Below are 19,344 nucleotides of genomic sequence, written 5' to 3'. Positions count from 1 at the left end.
CCGATTGTGCAGGATAGATGCCTAAATCTGCAGTAGAATCCTCAAAGACACCTGGTGCAGCCGAGACATCTCGGGCTTCTAAATCAGACATCCCTCGCAAAGGCAAGAAGATGAAATACCAGTACTAGAGAGGAAGACCAAGGGAGTCAAAGGTCCAAAGCATATGGGAAAACGTAGGCGATACTGACTTGGGCCACATCGACATTCAAAACTTCAGAGACTGGGTATTTTCCCCTAACGCCTATGGGAGGCCTAGGCGGATGATGGAAAGTGGTATCGCCCAGGCAACAGGATTTCCTCCATCGGTGTAGAATTATGAGCTAGTAGTTGAGATTGCCCAACATTATCAACCAGAGACCAGATTAGTGGTTCTGGAAAATATGGTCCTAGTTGACTGCACACCTGAGGCCATTGGTGACGCATTCGACATCCCCTTCCCGGATAACCCGATTGCGACAACCATAGATGAAGCACAAGTTGCATATGACATGAACCCTGCTAAATGCAGGACATTGACAAACGAGGAATGGTATAAGGAGAGAAGGCCTCCAAGTATTAGAATTGGGAAAAAGACCCCGAGAAGTGACTTTCATAATGAGCATGGGGATATGGTCACCTTGCTCAGCCGGGTTATGGGACTCCCTCAGTCTAACCTTTTTTAAGAGTGGATGTTCTATTTTATGGAGCAGGTCTTCGCCGGGAAATCCAAGTTCGACTGGGCCCAGATCATCAGTGATAATATCCATACCCAGTTGGTCGAACTTGAAGAGAAAAAGCACTTCACTATGACAATTACCTAGTTTATATGTTCGCCCAACACCAGCCACTGCCAGGGTTGATCAAGAAGGGTGAAATCGGAAACAAGCCCAATCAGATAAAGGTGTACGACTGCTATCCTCAACTACATTATCATGACATAGCTCAAAAAAGAACAACCCTGCTTATACTATTGGTCAGTATGAGCGTGTCAATGACGCCTTCACAATGCACCTAGTCAGGCTGATGCAGGGGGAATTACACATAAGGCTCTCAAAGTAGGCTACCATTTTAGTAAAAAGGTACAGTGCCTGGTTTATTCAATTCCCTAGGTTCTCCTATATCCGGATAGTCGGCTTTGAAGGAGCTCCATTTCGACTTCCACGCTATCCAACCGACAAAATAATTCTTCTGGAAGTTGCAAGGCAAGCACGTCCGGCGAGCAGTTTACTCAGAGACAAGAAGCAGTTTGAATTCACCTTCCCTATGATTTTGGGTAACCTCGATGTACATTTAAAGAATGCAGCACATGCCGATAAGTCACTTGCTGAGTTAGCCTATTATGGCCTACAGGAACATTTCCCAAGGAAATGTTTTGATCATGACAATTTGGCAAAAAGAGCCTACGGCAGGGGCTACAGAGCAAAGGAATGAATTGAAGACTATTGGAAGATTTGTTCTGATGACTATGAGATCCGATGGCATAACTATTCAAGGTTAAGTGTGCAGCAAATGCGACTTTATGAATACCGTCGAGTCTCGGATCAAGTAACAGATTCTGGAAATTGCTTGCAGGTTCGGGAGTTTGAGGCAGTAAGGCACCTCTTGCTAGGCATCGATTGATCTCAGGATCCAATTACTAATTTTGAGGCAGTTATGGCAGCCCTAGGAAGGTACACCGATCATTGGCTACACCAACAGATTGAGCGGCTAACTCATGAAGCAATTCAATTCACCTACCATATGATGGATAGTCTTGATTCTCAGTCCTCGGAAGATGAGAGAACCTCAAGTGCACCAAAAGAAGAGGTTGAGAAGCCCGAAAAAAGGAAGAAAGCCAGAGCTAGCAGAGGGACTTGGACGTCAAAAAGGACTAGAAGGGAGAAGATCCCTATTAGAAGACCAGAAGTCACTTCATCATCCAAGGACCCCAGTTCCGGTGATGATGTAGTTGAACTTGATTATATACCTGCTCCGCCCTCCCAGAGCGATGTTGATGCATTCGAGGCTAATAATCCTCCAACACAAGACGAGCTAAATACAGAGGTGAGGATCATTGGTTCTAGTGAACTTGAAAACCAAGTTGAGGAAGGAGAAATTTCGTCCAATCGAGAGGCTGATGTACATGAACTCACCCAAGGGAGTCGACACGAGTTGCAACTGCATAGTACCGGCAAAGATGACACCACCGTCGAAGGAGAATGAAGGGCGGATGAGACCCATGAGCCCGACAAAACTGAGGAGCAACCATCACATGGGGATACCCGACAGTTGTTCAGTGAGGTAGGAGAGAACTCAGCTATAAACAAAGGACTCGACACTTCCTCTGTTCCCCCTATAACAGATCAGTTATAGATATGCAATGAACTAGTTGAAACCTTTAAAGAGCAGAGTGGGAATTTGACCATAGCATCCGGGCAGACCATACCTCAAGACTAGTTAGTTGCTCGTGCACAGCGGAGGGCAGCCACCAAGCCACCTATCGACTTGGAGGATATTTTCTCTTGCATAGGAGAAACAAAGTCCAAAGGGAAGAAAAAGCCTAAGACCTACTCCCGAATCACCAAGGATGAGCAGAGGAACCGCACCATCCATATCACTACCTCGCCTGTCGATAAGTGAGCAGATCAAACTGCGTTGGCCGATTATAGCATTACAACCGTCCCGATAAGGCCGTCACGATAGGGCGAGCCACCAAAGAACAAGAAAGGGGGGAGTTCAAGGACTCTGTGCAAAATATGCTTAGGCAACTCAACGAGATAACTGCTGAGAGAAACATGTACCGAGTTCGTGCTGAGCAAGCCGAGGGGTACATCGATCACCTGCTAAAACCGTTGCATCATGCCCCCGAATCCCATGTTCCCCCATCAGCATTGGCGCAAAGGACTACAACAGAGTTTGAAGGAGTACGAGATACTGCCAAGGCTGTCAAAGAATGGATTCGAGACATTAAAGAAAAGGGAGAGCTGATCATTGAGGATGTAAAAGAAATGGCCCACCACCGAGAGACCATTTTGGTCAAATTATTCGAGGTAAAGAGAAAATGCCTCAAGGTTCATGATGTCGTTGCTACAACTCTCCCCCTCATGAGGGCTCTTTTCTGGACCCATGCATAGATTCCTACATTGTTCGCCATCCTAGATCCCTATGACATCATCGTCTTTAAAGAATGGTACTGGACCACCACCATGAAGAGCGAAACAAAAGATACCATTAATAAAGAGCAGGCGGAATGCGAGGAAATCTTGAAGGACATGAGGGACCTTGGTGGGAGGATCCTCTGATCAATGGTTTTGGGTTGGAAAAATAGTTTGTCCGATGACAGTGCAGCCGGACTGGGAGGATAGATTGAGAATGGATAAGGTCGCCTACTCCACAGAGGACTTGGATTTTGCCAATAGATTGCATTCAAATATTTTATGTTTTGAGGCTCATCGGTCCGACTGGAAGGATGGGTTAAAGCATGTAGATCATCATTTGGAGGGCATGCAATATAAAATACGCCATCCTCCTATGCCTTAGTTCATGGTGTTGTTTCAGCTATGCATCAGATTTCAAGAATATGTTCGGGCAGAACGTACGGCAGGTCAAGACCTCTGGAAAGAATATTTGCATGCCGAGGATGAATTTCTAGAAAAAGGGTCTGCAGCAGAAAAAGAAAAAGTGCCTTCATAAAGTGCATAATTCTTTTAAAATCTAAAAAGACACTTTTTGGCCATAAAGTTCATGTCTAACTGCCAGGTCAGCTATAAACTTTGAGCTCTGTGCATGTGCACTTTTTGAGCTGCTTTTGGTAGTTATTAATTGCCTTTTTAGGTAGTTATTATTCATCCTTGGGTGGTTGTTGATATTTTGTCTCCTATTTATGAGCATGGGTACTATGTTGTATGGATGAATCTGGGCCACTTGTTTTGTTTTGATCTTGGCCATTCATCTAATTTTGAAGCTCTATTTAAAGGGGTTGGTTTTCCCTTATTTTTGTAAGAAGTCTAAGATTGTTGCTGAAGCTTTTGCGAAATTTATGCAGAATTAATGGAAATTAAAGTTGTTTCATTTCTTTGTGAGTGCATGGTCTCCTTCTTCACCATTTAATATTCTTGTTATGTCTTTTGTTTTCAGATAGTATTTTTAGGATAATATTTGATAGAAGCCTTGGTGTTCATACCATTAAGGAATGGCTGATTGTCACTCCCCCTGCATGGTTAGTCTAAACCCATTTGTGTGCTCAGTTCGGTTGTTAAACAACAAGTGAATGGATGTCAAATTCTACATTTATGTTTAGTAGCATGAAAATTTAGTTCCCTTTGAAGATTGCACTAGATTTTACAACATTGTGCTTTATTAGCTGATAATGTTAAATCTGGTTTTTTGGAGGTTTCTGTCTGTTTTCCTGAATATGTTGTCTTAGATAAATTAATCAGATATTCTCTATCTCTTTTCCCCTTTCCTTTTTTCCCTTTTTTTAATCAAGAAGAAACCATATAGTCAAGCTGAGATAATATCAATCCAAGTGAAATCAAATGATATAGGACTATTAAACTTTAGGGAACTCACTCGAAGCCGTCCATCTAACCTTAAGTCCCCTTTGTGTTTCCAGCAAAACACATCAAACCACTAAGCTATCCTGCAGTCAAGACTTGACAACCGAAACATTGAGGTAATCCCCGTTGATCAATTGAAAAACAGCACTAGGGATTTCCTTATTTCAAGAGAGGATGGGATTCTTAGTATTCTATTATGTGTTGGCCGGATATAACCGTAGTAATGCGATTTCAGACACGTCAAAACGTTCCTGCATATCATTATCATTAAACTTGAATAAACAATACGTCCTACCATATGTGAAATCTGTGTATTCAAAACAACTTCCAAAATTGCAAGACAAAAAACATCTCTTCTTGTGCACTTTGAACTCTTTGACAAAATCTCCATCAGTTGAGTGTGAGGCAAAGTTGAAGAAATTGGCTGAGTTATTTGCAAGCAATCTGTTTGACACAATTCCTGAAACTTAAATCTGTGGAAAGTCAAAAAGAAGAAAGTGCAAAAAATTTGGGTAGCAGCAGGGGCGACATCTTACAGAAACACCTCAAAGAAGGAAAATCAATGTTAAATAACTTCCGTTCACAAGTGCACACATAGGGATAAGGGCACATTTGATCAAAGGACAAAAATTGATTTATAAAAATCAGAGCAAAGTGTATTTGCAAGTGTTTGCTTAGGGTAGGATTGCATTCACAATGGAGATTATATTATGAAGTCAAAACCCTATTTATAGGTGTACATGTCTTAAGTGCACCTTATGAATGAAATTGAACCATGTATAGGCATGTGCTTAGTGTTGACGTGGCTAAAATCGTATCGCTGCAACTCTGCTTAGTGTTGACGTGGCTAAAATCGTATCGCTACAACTCTCTCCGGCCAACGCAGAATAGAATGTACTTGTTGAGTATCCTGTCCTCTCTTGTATAAGGAATCCCTAATGTTGTTTTAGTTGATCAAAGGGCACGACCTCAAGGTTCCAACTATCAGTTCATGACTACAGGATAACTCAGTGATTGATGTGTTTTGTTGGGAGCACAAGGGGCCTTGCGTTTACAACAAGTTGGTCTGCATTTGATTCTCGAATTGAGAAATAAAAGCAAAAGGGAAGGGGTGAAGAGACCTAAAATTAACTAGATTGGTGTGCGAGTAGACGGATTCAACATAACCAATCCTTGCTTGGCCAAAATAGCTCACAACCTCACAAGAATGGTGCAATCTTCAAGGAGACTTAGAAGATTTTCAGACTACAGGTGCATGGCTAAGCACCCGATTCTGGTGCAGCTCAGACGAACACCTGCAATTGAACTAAACACAATTTTAATGGCTCAGACTAACCATACACAGGGATACACAATCAGCATATCCCCAATGGTATGAACCTAAATCCATCAAATACCTAAACACCAAAAAGATCTATCTAAACTGCTGAAGGAAACCATGCAAACAGAATGAAACCAAGATGATAAACATCAAATCAATGTCCATATAACGATTTCAGCTGCTATTACAACAATTTCTGCAACATTTATAAGCTATTCCTAACTACTAAATTCTAACTTTCTAATCTAATCTGCTCTAACTGTCTAAAAAAAAACTCTAACCCTTTACAAAAGAAAGGCCTCTACCTTTTATAGATTTTACAATTTGAATCGATGGCTAGGATTGACTACATCCAACAGTCCTAATCTGCCTTCTAGAAGCCTGGCAGCTTTAACCCATGCCTACTCAATTCTCAGTTATCCCCCCAACCACATTTTCAACTACCTACAACTGTTTGGCTTCAATTCTAGTCAATCTAGTAGTTGGACATAACTGGCCTGTGTCCCCTCATTTTGATTCCATTAGACGGGGCCCACAGGCAATCTTTTACAATAAAACTAAGTTACCGGTTCGGGTTCGAAGAACCCGGTACGCCGGTACGGCAAAATTTTGAAAAGGGGTTTGGGTTCGTTTGGGTTCGTTTGGGTTCATTAGTACAAAAACATGTAAATTTTATATATATATATATATATTGATATTTGTGAAGCCTATAAGCATGAATTAAAATTTGCATGTCACATAGCATCATATAAACAACAAAACAAACATAAGCTTTTAATCATAGCATCATGATGATACCATAAGAGCATCATATACATCAAGTTTAATATCAAAATGACAAAATATTCAAGTATATCATTGTTTCAACTTTCAACAGTATAAAGTTTAATCATCAAATGGATCATCTAATTCATCCTCGTCCTCCTCATTGACATTGACATTAGATGAGCCAATGCCACTTGCACTTGCACTACAAGTTGGCTCAATTTCCGAGTCATCAAGTGTCAATGCAAGAAGCTGAGAAGCAAGAGCATCCAAATCAGTATGCTCTAGCTCTATATCCCACATCTTCGTTTCCCCTTGTGTGTAGTCACATTGTTTGTGTGAAAGAAGACGTAGGTTGGAATGCACATATACTAAATTCTCTGCTCTTTTTGATAGCAGCCTATTGCGCTTTACTGAGTGGATGAAAGAGTATGTGCTTCAATTTCTTTCTGAAGTAGATGAACTAGCAACCTATGAAGACAAAGTAAACAATTAAAGTTATACATTAATAAAAATAAAATTACTAGCAACCTATGATTACAAAGTGAACTATAAATAAACTAAAACTTGTAAATTTAAAATTTTAATTAATTAAACTTACTTGTGATAAAACTTTAATAGCAAGGGGTTGTAGGTGTTGGAAGCATGTGCCATGGAAGTACCACCAGCTATGAGCATCCTTCTTGGATCTATGACGAAGTGCATCAACACTTAGACCCTTCCCATTTGCGAATTCTATGAACTCATTTGTAACAACATCTCGCAAATCATCATCGGGATATAGTCTAAGAAATGTTGCCTTGTACCCATCAAATACTTCTAGATCTCTCCATGGTGGAATCCTTCCTGGTTTATCAAGAAACTGATTGCTATAGTACTTAGGTGTCAAGGCATAGGCAAGAAGATGCAAAGGAGTGGTCATCTTATTCCACCTTTCTACAATAGTTACTTCCAGTTCTTTGAAGAATTTCTCCTGGGGGTCATTCTCTTTTTCATTTATAGTGACCTTTATTTTTTCAAGCATTGAGTCAATGCCATCATAAATCTCACCAATGCAAAGCCTATCCATGTCTGTATAGCAAATCATGCTCATGATGGGCGCAGTGATACTTAAGAGATATGTAACAAGATCCCACCATTTCTCATTCAATATTCTCTCCCTAATATTTTTTGCCCTCTCAGTGCTACTCTACTTCCATACAATCCAATTGGTGTTGATCACCATATTGCATAGTGCCACTCTAACTTTCACAAGTCGTCTTAAGACGATTGTGTTTGATGCAAAACGGGTCTCAGCAACCTATAACATAAATTAATGCCAAATGATTAAAAAATAAAGCCAAACTTTAAAGAAGAATACACAATATAGCTTACACAATGATATTATGAACATTGAAAATTTTTAAAAATCAGAAAATGTAAAATTAAATTACCATTTCATTTACCTTCAATAGCTCCAAATTCGAATAGGTTCTAAAAATCCCTTGAGACATGTGGTGGTTTGTGATGAACATCTGGATGTCCTCAGCCTCTGCATACACATCTCTGATCCATTTTATTTTTTGCCCAATCCTTTGTAGCATAAGATTGAGTGAATGTACCGCACAAGGTGTCCAAAAGATGTGATCATAGCGTTGCTCAACCAACAAACCAGCAGCTCTACAATTTTTTGCATTGTCTATTATGATTTGGACAACATTGCGGGGTCCCGCAGACTTAATGGCAGAGATGAGAATTTCTGCAATAAATTGGCCATCTTTTATTTGGCCCTCACAATTCACAGCTTTCAAAAACATTGCCCCTTTAGGGGACACCGCTATGACATTGATCAAGGGACGGTTTTTAGCATCTTTCCACCCATCTGAAACAATTGTTACACCTGTCTCAACCCATGAATCCCTTATGGGTTTCAATGCATCTTCAACCCTCTTCACCTCTTTCTCCAATAATGTTCCACGTACCTTCTCTTAACCGGGGCCCTTATACCCTCTTGGAGTCTCATTAACACTTTTTATCATTTGCTTCCAATATGGGGAGCGAACAACATTGAAAGACAACCCATTTGCATAAATGCACCTTACTATATCTTCATCAACATTGTCTCTACTCTCATTTTGGAATGCGGTTTCTAAAGGCCCCTTTGTTCTTTTACATGTCAAGGGTGGTTCACTTTGAGGTTCATTTGTGGCATTGCATTCCCTTTGTTTTCTTTGATGCGGTTTGGTTCAATCTAGGGGCTTCTCCCACTTTTGCCGCCTCATGCTCCCTAATATATTTCATCATTGTCTCATCTGGTATAGGTTTACCATCTTTTCTAGGGCATTTTTTGATGCCTCTTCCTTTTATTCCACACAAATGGCCTACCACCCGATAATATGAACTATTACATTCAATATCACATCCATGGCATCTCCAGTGGAATCCCCCACCTCTTGGAAGTTGTTTTATAATGTCAACATATTTCCATAAGCGGGAATTTGGATCATTTCTTTGTTTTGCAATTATTTGTTCATTGCCAATGAGGAAGATGTAGATGCCATTCTAGTTCCTATGGCAAGAAATAATATAAACATATTCAAAAACAAAAACTAAATAATGAAAAAAAATTCAAGTTTCATGTTTGACAATTTGTGAAACAAAAATAGTTGGAAAAATGTTAAAAAACCTACCTCTTGCAGCCAATGGAAGCTTGAAAATGTATGGAAATGAAGCTGCAACACTTGTTGAAGCTTCAAAAATCAGTCTTCAACTCCTCTTTGATCTTGGAAGCCAAATTTTGTTCACCCTTTCTTCAACCTGCTCTCATAAAACTTTTGTTTGCAACACAAATGAGGTGAAATGAGTGAATATAATGTTTTAGAAGTCACTTTTAGGGTATAAGTTTCACTTTTTAGAAGGCGGAATTCAAAAAAAAATTAAACTTGGCATATTTTTTGCCTTTATGAGTCGCTCGGGTTCGACCTGGGTCCGCCCGGGTTCAACTGGGTTCGACCAGGGACGAACCACCTCTGGGTTTTTCAAACCCAATTCAAACCGAACCACAGACCCATTCGAACCAGGACCCGTACCAGGGGGGCCCAGGGGCAAACCTGGTAACCTATCTATAAAACAGTTCAGTTTTTAAACTGATTTTCTGGAATTTCTTCTAGCTGTGCATTTTTCTGAGAATGCATACTTTGTAGCATTCGAAGTGTTCTTTGTCTTCGGTCTTGAGGATGGATTTCGTCTTGTGGTTTGGTGATGGTGCGCTTCCCCATGCTTCGTCGCTTCGATTTTGCGCTCCGCAATGTGTTCTTGGCTTTGATCACGATCATATCTTCTCGACGTCATTGATCTGCAAATAATCATTTTCGACTTGGATTAATCATTTTGAATAATTTAATAAATTAATTTAACAAATATTAAATTTTAGGGCAACGTTGAGCTTTGTTTGGCGAAAAGGGAAGATGTTTGCTCTTTAAAATAATATAAACTCCCCTTTGCAAAATTAGGGCTTTAAGACTAAAATGCAACTTTGAGTTTGTTTTTAAATGCCTAGCTTTTGAAATAAGACTTCAGGCATTCAGTGTATTTTTGCATGACTCTACCTTCTAAGTTTGCCTGATTTTGGGAGAAAATTCGGCCTTGGAAGCCAAAATAAGAACTTTATCTTACCATTATATTATTTTGCTTCAATGTAAGAAGAAAATCGGGCTTTCAAAATGAATTGTGTGTTTTTGTTTTTTTTTTGCAAAGTAATGGGAAACGCCGAACCTTTGCCAACTCGCCCTCACTCCTCTCACATTGCTTCGACCTTGCTTTATGGATTTCGGGCTAAGAAGTTGTTTTGTGCGATTTGCCTTTTGTTCATTTTCGGCTCAATGAGGTGATACTGTGCGATTTAGACTTGCTTTTTCATGCCTAGCCCTTCACTCAATGATTTTCGGGCCCGTTGAGGTGATATTGCGCGATTTTTGAAGCTTTTTTTTTCGGCTCAATGAAGCCCTTATGCACGACTTTAATCTCTCTTAATCATTTTCAGCCTATAGACTTCTTCTGTGCGATTATATTTTTTAGTGATTTTCGGCCTAAAAGGCGATTTTGTGAGCTTGGAATTTTGTTGATTTTCGGCTTCTTGCCTTACTTCGAACTTTGATCGTTTAAGCCGAATCCAAGAGATTTTCAACAATCTGAGAGGGGTTTATTCGGGCATTTCAGAGAAAGTGTGCGATTTTGTTTAAGTGAAAATGCCCCTCTTGCTTTATGGAATTCGGGACGCTTGGACAAAACGCACGACCTAGGGTTGATTTGGACCTGCAAACTCGGCCTTTGATAAGTTAGGCCATTTACATCAAATCGCACGACTTTGTGAGATTCGGCCACTTGGATTATTATGCGCAAACTTTTCTTTTGATTGATTTTGGCTGAAAAGAAGACCCGTCGTGTGACTTTAGTGATTTTCGGCTGAATGGGGGGTCATTTCGCGATTCTTTACCTTTTAATTCTTTCGACTTATTGAAGCCGATTTTGAAACTTTGATCTTTTTCGAGCCTAAATGGGTTTTTGCACGAAGTTGTCTTTTGATCATTTCGGCTCAGGAGGCCAATTTCGGCTTTCTTTCTCTCATTTCGGATTAGAAGGCCGATTTGAGAGTCTTAGCTTAAAACACCTCTTTAATTTCGGTCTCTTTAATCACTTTGCAAACTTTGAGTTATTGAACCTGGGACGAGCGATTTGAAGTCTCTTATAATCCTCCTCAAAAGGTCGACCTTCTCTCTTTAACGCAGAGCCATGGGTAAAGCAAAAATCGGGGGTCCCTGTTCGGGACAGGGGTGTGTGTGCGACACGCACAACACTTAGGGACAAGCACATGCCTATGTAAAGAGAGTAAATTTCATCAAACTTTGTCATTAATTGTCAAGCATGCATTTGCTTTGGAGGACACACCTCATAAAGGAGGCAAGCTCATTTTGAAAATTCAATGCTCAATCTATAAGTTTGTGCCTAAGGTGATAGGTGCACGTCAATAATGGAAACAGTTAATGTTCAAAAAATCTAATTATTAGGTGTGTGCCTTGGGTTAAGGGTGTACTTCACAAAGAAAAACTCAAATACTAAATGCAAAGTTTCAAAACAATGTGCAAGCGTGTGTTATGTGTCCTTTAGCACATCTAATCAAGAAAACTTTCAAATCCAATTGTTAGTCTAGGGTGAAGGTGTGCTCCTCATCAAAGAATTTTCTTAGCTCACATCAATGTTTGAAACCCAATGGGTAGGTGCAAGAAAGGGGGACACCTATATTGTTGAGAAATCCAATACGAAAAAGTCATAAGTATTAGGCATGCATGTGGTGATGAAGTGCACAACTATAAAAATGAATCAAAGATTCAAAAGTGCAAGTTCAAAGTCGATTTTAGAGTGTATTGGTGCGTTTATAAAGTAGAAGAGTGAGTGTATCAAAGAGATTCAAAATGTCAAACTAAAGTTTTCAAGGTTTTTCAGAAGGTAGACATGATTAGAAGAAAAGCTGCAAAATCATCAAAATCCATCTAGTCATTTATCCAAGTGCCTATTTTTAGCCTTTATCATTTTCAAAGACGAGCATATTCTTGGATTTGCTATTTTAGCCAAGATAAGAGATTTTAGTGAGGAGCCTATTCTATTTTTGGCTTTCCACTATTTTTCATGTTTTTTATTTATGGCTTGTAGTCAACTAACTTTAAATCATCTATTATTAGATCTTTTGACATGCTTGTAGTCAACTAACTTTAAATCATCTATTATTAGATCTTTTGACATGCAAGAGATATGAGTATTGACTCAGTTTGTAAGAAATTCAATTTATAGCTTAACTAGAGGTGGTATGATTTTTGTTTTAGTATTAGAGGATAGGATTTGAAATAAAAATTGCATTTGATGCAATTAGTTATCCTTAGAGTAGGAAGTAATAGTTAGCTTTTTTATTTATTTTCGCACAATAACTTTGTTAAACAATATAACTAAGTGCTATTTTGCACTCGATTTTAATATTATTTCTCACACCTGCACATTGCCCAATTTGTCATTCATCAAGTATTTTAGTGTTATATTGAAAATTTGTCACTTGTCAATGAAGTTTAATATATGCCTATTTTTCTTATAAATGCTTGTCGAGATGTCTCATTATGTGTGTTGAGGGTAAAATTGTTTTGGTTGGTTAGCTAGAAGGTGTGGATTGTGATTTTGTATAGAGACCTCCAGTTAATTTACCAACTTGTTTGTGTTTATGTGATTTAGTTTATTCAATCTATGTGTACTTGCATTGTTGAGTTGTTGAACACTGACAGTGTGTAGTTGTAAGGATTTGTTTTAGTCACAAGTCCAAAAATCTCTTATCTAGTGCTGATGTGTTGTATTGCCTTTTGTTCTAGATTATAAAAAACAAAAATGTAGGTTTTTTATTTAGTTTGTTGTATTTTGCATAATCAAAATCACCCAAAAATCACTATAAAGTTTGTAAATAAGTAATAATGTATTGGGTAGTTTAGGTTAATTTTTAGGTTAAAGAGAGCTTTGCTTTCTAACATCTGTTCTGTTTTGTGTCACATTGAAAAGTGCAAAGTTAAATGTTAAACACTTTTATAATATATGTTTGTTTATTACTTTGCTGGTAATAATCTCATTGAATCCTTTTTTTTGACCTCTATGGTTGCGACTTGCAATCTTTTCTGCATTCACATAGAGGTTTATTTGTTTTAGGATATATGTCTATAAAAATTTTCAGCTTCCGTAGGAAGTTTAACATTTTTTTTCAAGCAAGGTGTAAATTACCAATTTTGGTTGAAACCAATCATTCCATATATTCAATTTCCTGTAAGCAGATAATTTTAGTAAAGAAAATCGTTTTCTTGGTTCCACTGACTGTTGGCCCTCTTGTTTATTTTTCTCTGTGCAGAAAAGTTGTTAGTCAAATTATCACAGGTTATCTTCCAAGTTTGATTTTAAACCTATTTATGTTCTTCGTTCCTCCTACAATGATACTATTTGCAGCCATTCAAGGGTCTGTATCTAATAGTGGCATGATGAAGAGTGCATGCATCAATGTATTGTACTTCACGATATGGAATGTGTTCTTTGCAACAGTATTATCAGGATCAGCTATCAGCCAAATTGACAATTTCTTGTCCAATCCTAAAGATATACCTCGGCAACTTGCAGTTGTAGTTCCTGGCCAGGTAAGAAGCTTGGTACATTTTAATTGTGATTCCTTGCATAATCCATAAATGCCATTAGCTATTATATGTTCATTAGAGGCAATATAGAGATGGAAATGACCCAGTTTGTTTCAGTAAAAAAAAATTGTATGTTTGATCTCTACTTATTATAACATAGAATTGATTAAAGAATGCATGGATGGAAAATCTGCTTTAAATTAAACTATAGTTTTACCTGTTTTCTGAAAGGAAGACGTTTTTATCCATGGACATGATTTTCTCATTGTTTTCTAATCTTATCATATTTAAATGCTCTAAAGTATGGGTAAAACTATGTTAATAGCATTACATTTGCACCTTGTTGAATTGATCAAAAACATTTGTATCTGCATGCATTTTAAACAATCTACCCAAATTTATTTTATTTTTGCCTACGCAATTATTTTTGATATGGTACATAAATTAGCATGGTTTGCAAATAACAAAACAAGATATTTAAATATTGGCTTTAGTTTTACACCACCTTTATTGCAATCAGTTCACTCTAATTTCTAGTTTATGTTTTTCAGCTTTGTCCCTGATTTGTATTCCAATAACAGACGAGTTTCTTTTTTTATAAATGATTGTATGATGTGATTGATTGTTAAATTTGTAATTTCAATTTTTGCCTATTTTCCGGAATGACATGGTGGCTTTTAATTTCCTTTAAAATAAGCCAAATTTATATTCTGAATAGGATGAACATCTTGGTGTGTTTGAAAAATGTAGTATGCTGCCTGGTTTTGCCTTGTGTTTTTTTGTTTTGAAATGTATTTTGCAACAGTTTTGAAATTGTAAATAAAGTGCAGATAATAAAGTAACTTACAGCTAATAAACAACTCAGAAATATGACAATATTCAAAAATACATGTAGCTGAAAATTCCAGATTTTATTTCTGATCTGAAAGTAATTTTTTATTAAATGTAAGAGCAAACTATTTAATTAAATAGCATTACATATCTATTTCAAACATACCCACAAAATGCAGCAATAAAATGGCTTGAGCTGTTCACAAAATATGCATTCCCAAGATGCCAAAACCTAGGCGCCAATACCAAGAAGCTCCAAAATGAATGGCTGGAGGTGAGAAGAGAAGAAAGGAGTGATGGCATCCCCAAACTCAGTCACAAACCTTTGCAAACCCCAAACACCCTCTCCAAGAACCCACATGCACTCACTTAAGCAAGGTACAGGCAGCCTCAAACAAGTAAATGATGTGGAATAAAATCAATAAAGCCTCTCAATTAGTCACCACCAATAATATCCAGCAATCAAGAACAGTGCAAACTGAGGAGGAGGAATCAACAAGTCACCATTGAAGCTCATTTGTGATCTCAGTATGGAATCACCAAGATATTCTCTAGATTATATCTCTCAATAACATGGAAAGTGTTGCTTGCAAGGGGTTTCATCCTCACAAACCTGAGAAGAACAATCTCCTCTCCAAGAGCAATAGCAATATCCAAAATATCAAATTTAGTATAAGAGAAATGAGCTAAAAACTTTCTCTTTTGTATTTTGGGGTCGGCCTCTCCCAAATAGCTTTTTTAAAATATTAAAATAAAATTGAAGACATCATGAAGTGCTTTCAAGTCTCCAAAAGGCCTCCTTATTAAATATTTGCATTATACTTTAATCTTGGTGCCCAAATAGTCTTTGTTAAAATATACTAAATAATGATATATTCAAATATTTAATTTAACTTTATAAAATATTTTATCGTCATTTAGAATAAATTCACTAGACTACACCAATTATTGAGCCAATGATATCCACTGCACCCACCAACATGTCTAAAAAACGAAATGCAGACAACTGGTTCAGTTTCTGCCTAAAACTAACTTACAAAAAATAATATGGGAAAAGTCATTCTAAATCACTCCAAAAAAGGGCATTAAGCTCATCATAACTATTGGAGCCCAATTATTGAGCCAATGATATCCACTGCACCCACAAACATGTCTATTAACGAAATGCAGACAACTGGTTCAGTTGGTGCCTAAAATTAACTTACAAAAAATAATATGGGAAAAGTCATTCTAAATCACTCCAAAAAAGGGTGTTAAGCTCATCATAACTATTGGAGCCCAAATAAACATCTGATACTTGGAGACTTGAGGAGAGATTGTATTTTAGCTGGGTAATTTCCAATGCCAAGCAATAGTTTTCCTTACTATTCATGTAAATGCTGGCCAAATATATTTCATATCAGTATTTCTGTAGCAATCTTACAAGGTGTGATCTGATTTACTTCCATCTGAGTTATTATGTTTTTCTGAGCATCTCTTGGTGATATTATTGTTACAAATGCAATTTTTTTTATTTCATGTTCTATGTTGAAAACTGAAAACTAAAATGAATAAGATATCTACAAACCTGAACTTCAAACAGCAGTTATAGTGAGTGATGATATATTCAGAAAAATTATAGCATTCAGTGACAAAAGATTGTACAAATTTAGTAAGGGTCTTTACACTGTTAGCTTGGACTCATCAGGTTTGCCATGGGTTCCAAAAAATATTCCTAGGTTCATTTTGGGTTCACCCATATTCATCTAGGACAAATCTACATGTTGAATGTGTCCCCTAGATGCAACCTTGCCTACACTACACTGGGATCCAGATTTGAAATGGATTGAACCCACACCCAGTACTTCCCTGCAGTGAATGGGTAACTAAGGTTTCTAGCGTAATCATTCTCTTATCCTTCATATTTTCATCATATTATGTTGTTGCATCTAGTTAGTTCATCTATGTTTTCCCTTCAAATCCAAATAATGTCTCTATTTTAGCCAATAGGAAGTTGAGTTTTATCATTTATGCTTGATAGTTTTCTCTCCATTATGTCTAAAAATTGGGCTTGGTTGTTAACAGCTGGCACATGCATCTGGGAAATAAACATAGTCAATTAGTAATTTACATCTATGCAAAATTCCCTGTTAAAATCTTGTATAGTGTGCATACTTGTGGATATCATTTATAATTTTAGTCTAGGTTTAATTAGGTTTCTAGGAGTTTCCCCTTACAATTTGAAATGGTTCTACTGTATGTGCTATTCCATTTTTGTTGTTTTCAACAGACAAATTAAAACACTAATACTCCTGTTGAGTCAGAATGGCCTTGGTTGCTGGATTGGGAACCAAAACTATTTGCATGAAAATGCAAAATGAAAATATAAGATTTGAAAGCCTTCAGCACCGTATATGCATACTTATCTACTTGAGTATATTTCAACTCGTTGTCTTTGACTTTCAAACCAGAACTCACAAATGCTACCTTGATAAAATCACTTCCTTGACCACAAAATCAAACCCAGAAATAAAAGAAACTAGCTGTTTAAAACTTAAAATCTCAAATGAAATGCTAAAAAATGAAAATTCCCAGATTTGCTATGACAAAAGAGAACAAAAGTGCATGGAATGCACAAATTTATTTAATTCTTTCTCAAGTGTACCTCTCATACAAGTTCAAAAGAACTTTTTCAAGGCAGATTGAGATAACAGGAGAGTGAATTTTAAAAGCAAAAAACATCATCATAAAAGAAAGATTTTAAAGATGAGAACAAAAAGCTGGAAATTCTTCTACAGTTCTGACAAACATCAAATATCTCCTTAACTTCGTTCTGTACTCGTGAGATTTTTTAAAGATTTTTCCAGTTCCAGATATAGATCAGATTTACTTAAAATCTCACTGACCCATATTGTAGATTTTAGAAAAAGGCAAAACAGTGAAGGCCCATCTTCTCATGCAGAAGGCTGACTACTTGCTTGACTTGAGAAAAACAATCAAATCCCTCCATAACTGAACATATTGCTGCCATCAAGAGGACAGCATGGAAATCACATGGAAAGATAATTTCTCACTATCTCACAGTCAAAGCTAATTTTGCAAGTGGACAAGTGAAGAGCATTTATGGTCGCAATAACTGGATAACTTTAGTAGTGAAGATCTTATTTAACTACAACAACTTCCTCTCCACACAACTGCTACAATTATGAAAATTTGTAAAAAGTTAAAAATTTGAAGATTTGATTGAAGGGAACATAAAAAAACTTGGGCATTTACCAAGTTTGTAAGCAAGTTTGTAATTTGATCGTCCACACATTTATGAGGTAAGTGTTAGAATGATCAAAATCTTTACATCAGAGACAACTTCAAAGTAATGACTACCTCTCACATACGTTTTTATTAGCTAGCTATGTTACTCCGTAGCCATCTCATTAAATTTTAAGTGCATGATGTCTAACTTTAGGGCACCGGTGTTCAAGGACTGGACTCATCCTCTCTCTTAAATCTTTAGCTGATATATTCCATCACCCATAACCATAAGATGCCTTTTGATTGTGTAGAGGCCTAAAAATAACAAACTGTGCACTAAATATCATATCAGTTAGCTTGTAGGGCATTCATTGTTGTAGAATTGAGTAATGAATTATTAAATGCACTGTACAAGCCTTTTCGTTAAGAATGTTGTAAACATATGAATAAAATTGAAAGGTTCTAGAGGTTGCTTATATCCTTCTAACTTACCAAGTTTCAGTTAATAATTTGTTCAAACCCTGATGTCATTACCATGTGACATTTTGGCCTGCTGTGATGATATTTTGTCTCTCTCCTTATGCTCCTCTGGTGCAAATATTAGGCTGTTCTTTCAGGATTCTAATTCTTCCAATTTTAATGTTACCTCATGTCAAATCAGCCTTTGTATCCAAACATATATCATTTGCCATTATCTTATTTGAGATTTTTCTCATTACACTTTTGTGGGATATTTCTTTCTTTGTGGTAATCTAGAGATTCAACAACTAATAGCAGTATTATGTAATGCATTTTATAACCTAGTTGTGATGTTCTTGAACATGCATGGAAGCTGAAAGATAGACAGATTCATAATAACTTGTCTTATTTTTGGTGCAGGCGGCATTTTTCATCACTTACGTTTTAACATCTGGATGGACGGGCTTATCATTAGAAATTGCTCGGTTGTTCCCACTTATTGTAGACTTTTTCAAAAGACATTTTTCCAGTGGTATAGAAGAAGATGATTGTGCACCAGTATTTCCTTACCATCGTGATCTCCCAAAAGTGCTCCTTTTTGGGCTTCTAGGCTTCACATATGGCTTGCTAGCACCATTGATCCTACCTTTCTTGCTTGTATATTTTTTCGTTGGCTACATCACATATCGCAATCAGGTAGCATCTGAACCTTTGTTATTGTTTCGCATGATTTTGAAGAGAATGTGAAATAACACAGCTTTTTTTATTTTAAGATTTAGGTAATCCTTTCTTGCATTGAAGAACCCATGGCCCCTTATGGCCAATATTTCATTAAAAGAAAATTTGGTAGACAACTGTTGGTAAATAGATTGGTCATTGCGATCGTTTCTCCAAAACTAACCCTGTTTGTGCGAAGAGCAGTGACAACCGTTCCAATAGTTGGAGAGATTGCAGTGAAATTGCAATTTTCCTCTACATTTGAGAGGGGAAGCTCCCTCGTATGATGAGGGTTTTAAGGGTTTTTGTGTACTTT

At 37.3% G+C, this 19,344-nt stretch overlaps 1 protein-coding gene across 1 annotated transcript in view; it reads left to right on the top strand.

Moving 5' to 3' along the window:
• The window catches only part of LOC131032552 (CSC1-like protein HYP1), a 326,093-nt gene that overhangs the window by 249,911 nt on the left and 56,838 nt on the right, over positions 1–19,344 (top strand). The window contains exons 7-8 of the mRNA XM_057963567.2: positions 13,517–13,796; positions 18,732–19,007. Of these exons, the coding sequence (XP_057819550.2) occupies positions 13,517–13,796; positions 18,732–19,007 (556 nt within the window). The remainder of the gene's footprint in view (positions 1–13,516; positions 13,797–18,731; positions 19,008–19,344) is intronic.

This window comes from Cryptomeria japonica, chromosome 3 (genome assembly GCF_030272615.1).
Source record: "Cryptomeria japonica chromosome 3, Sugi_1.0, whole genome shotgun sequence".
Classification (NCBI taxonomy): domain Eukaryota; kingdom Viridiplantae; phylum Streptophyta; class Pinopsida; order Cupressales; family Cupressaceae; genus Cryptomeria; species Cryptomeria japonica.
The sequence above is the reverse complement of the archived record's forward strand: the minus strand, read 5'-3'. Positions and strand labels throughout refer to the sequence as shown.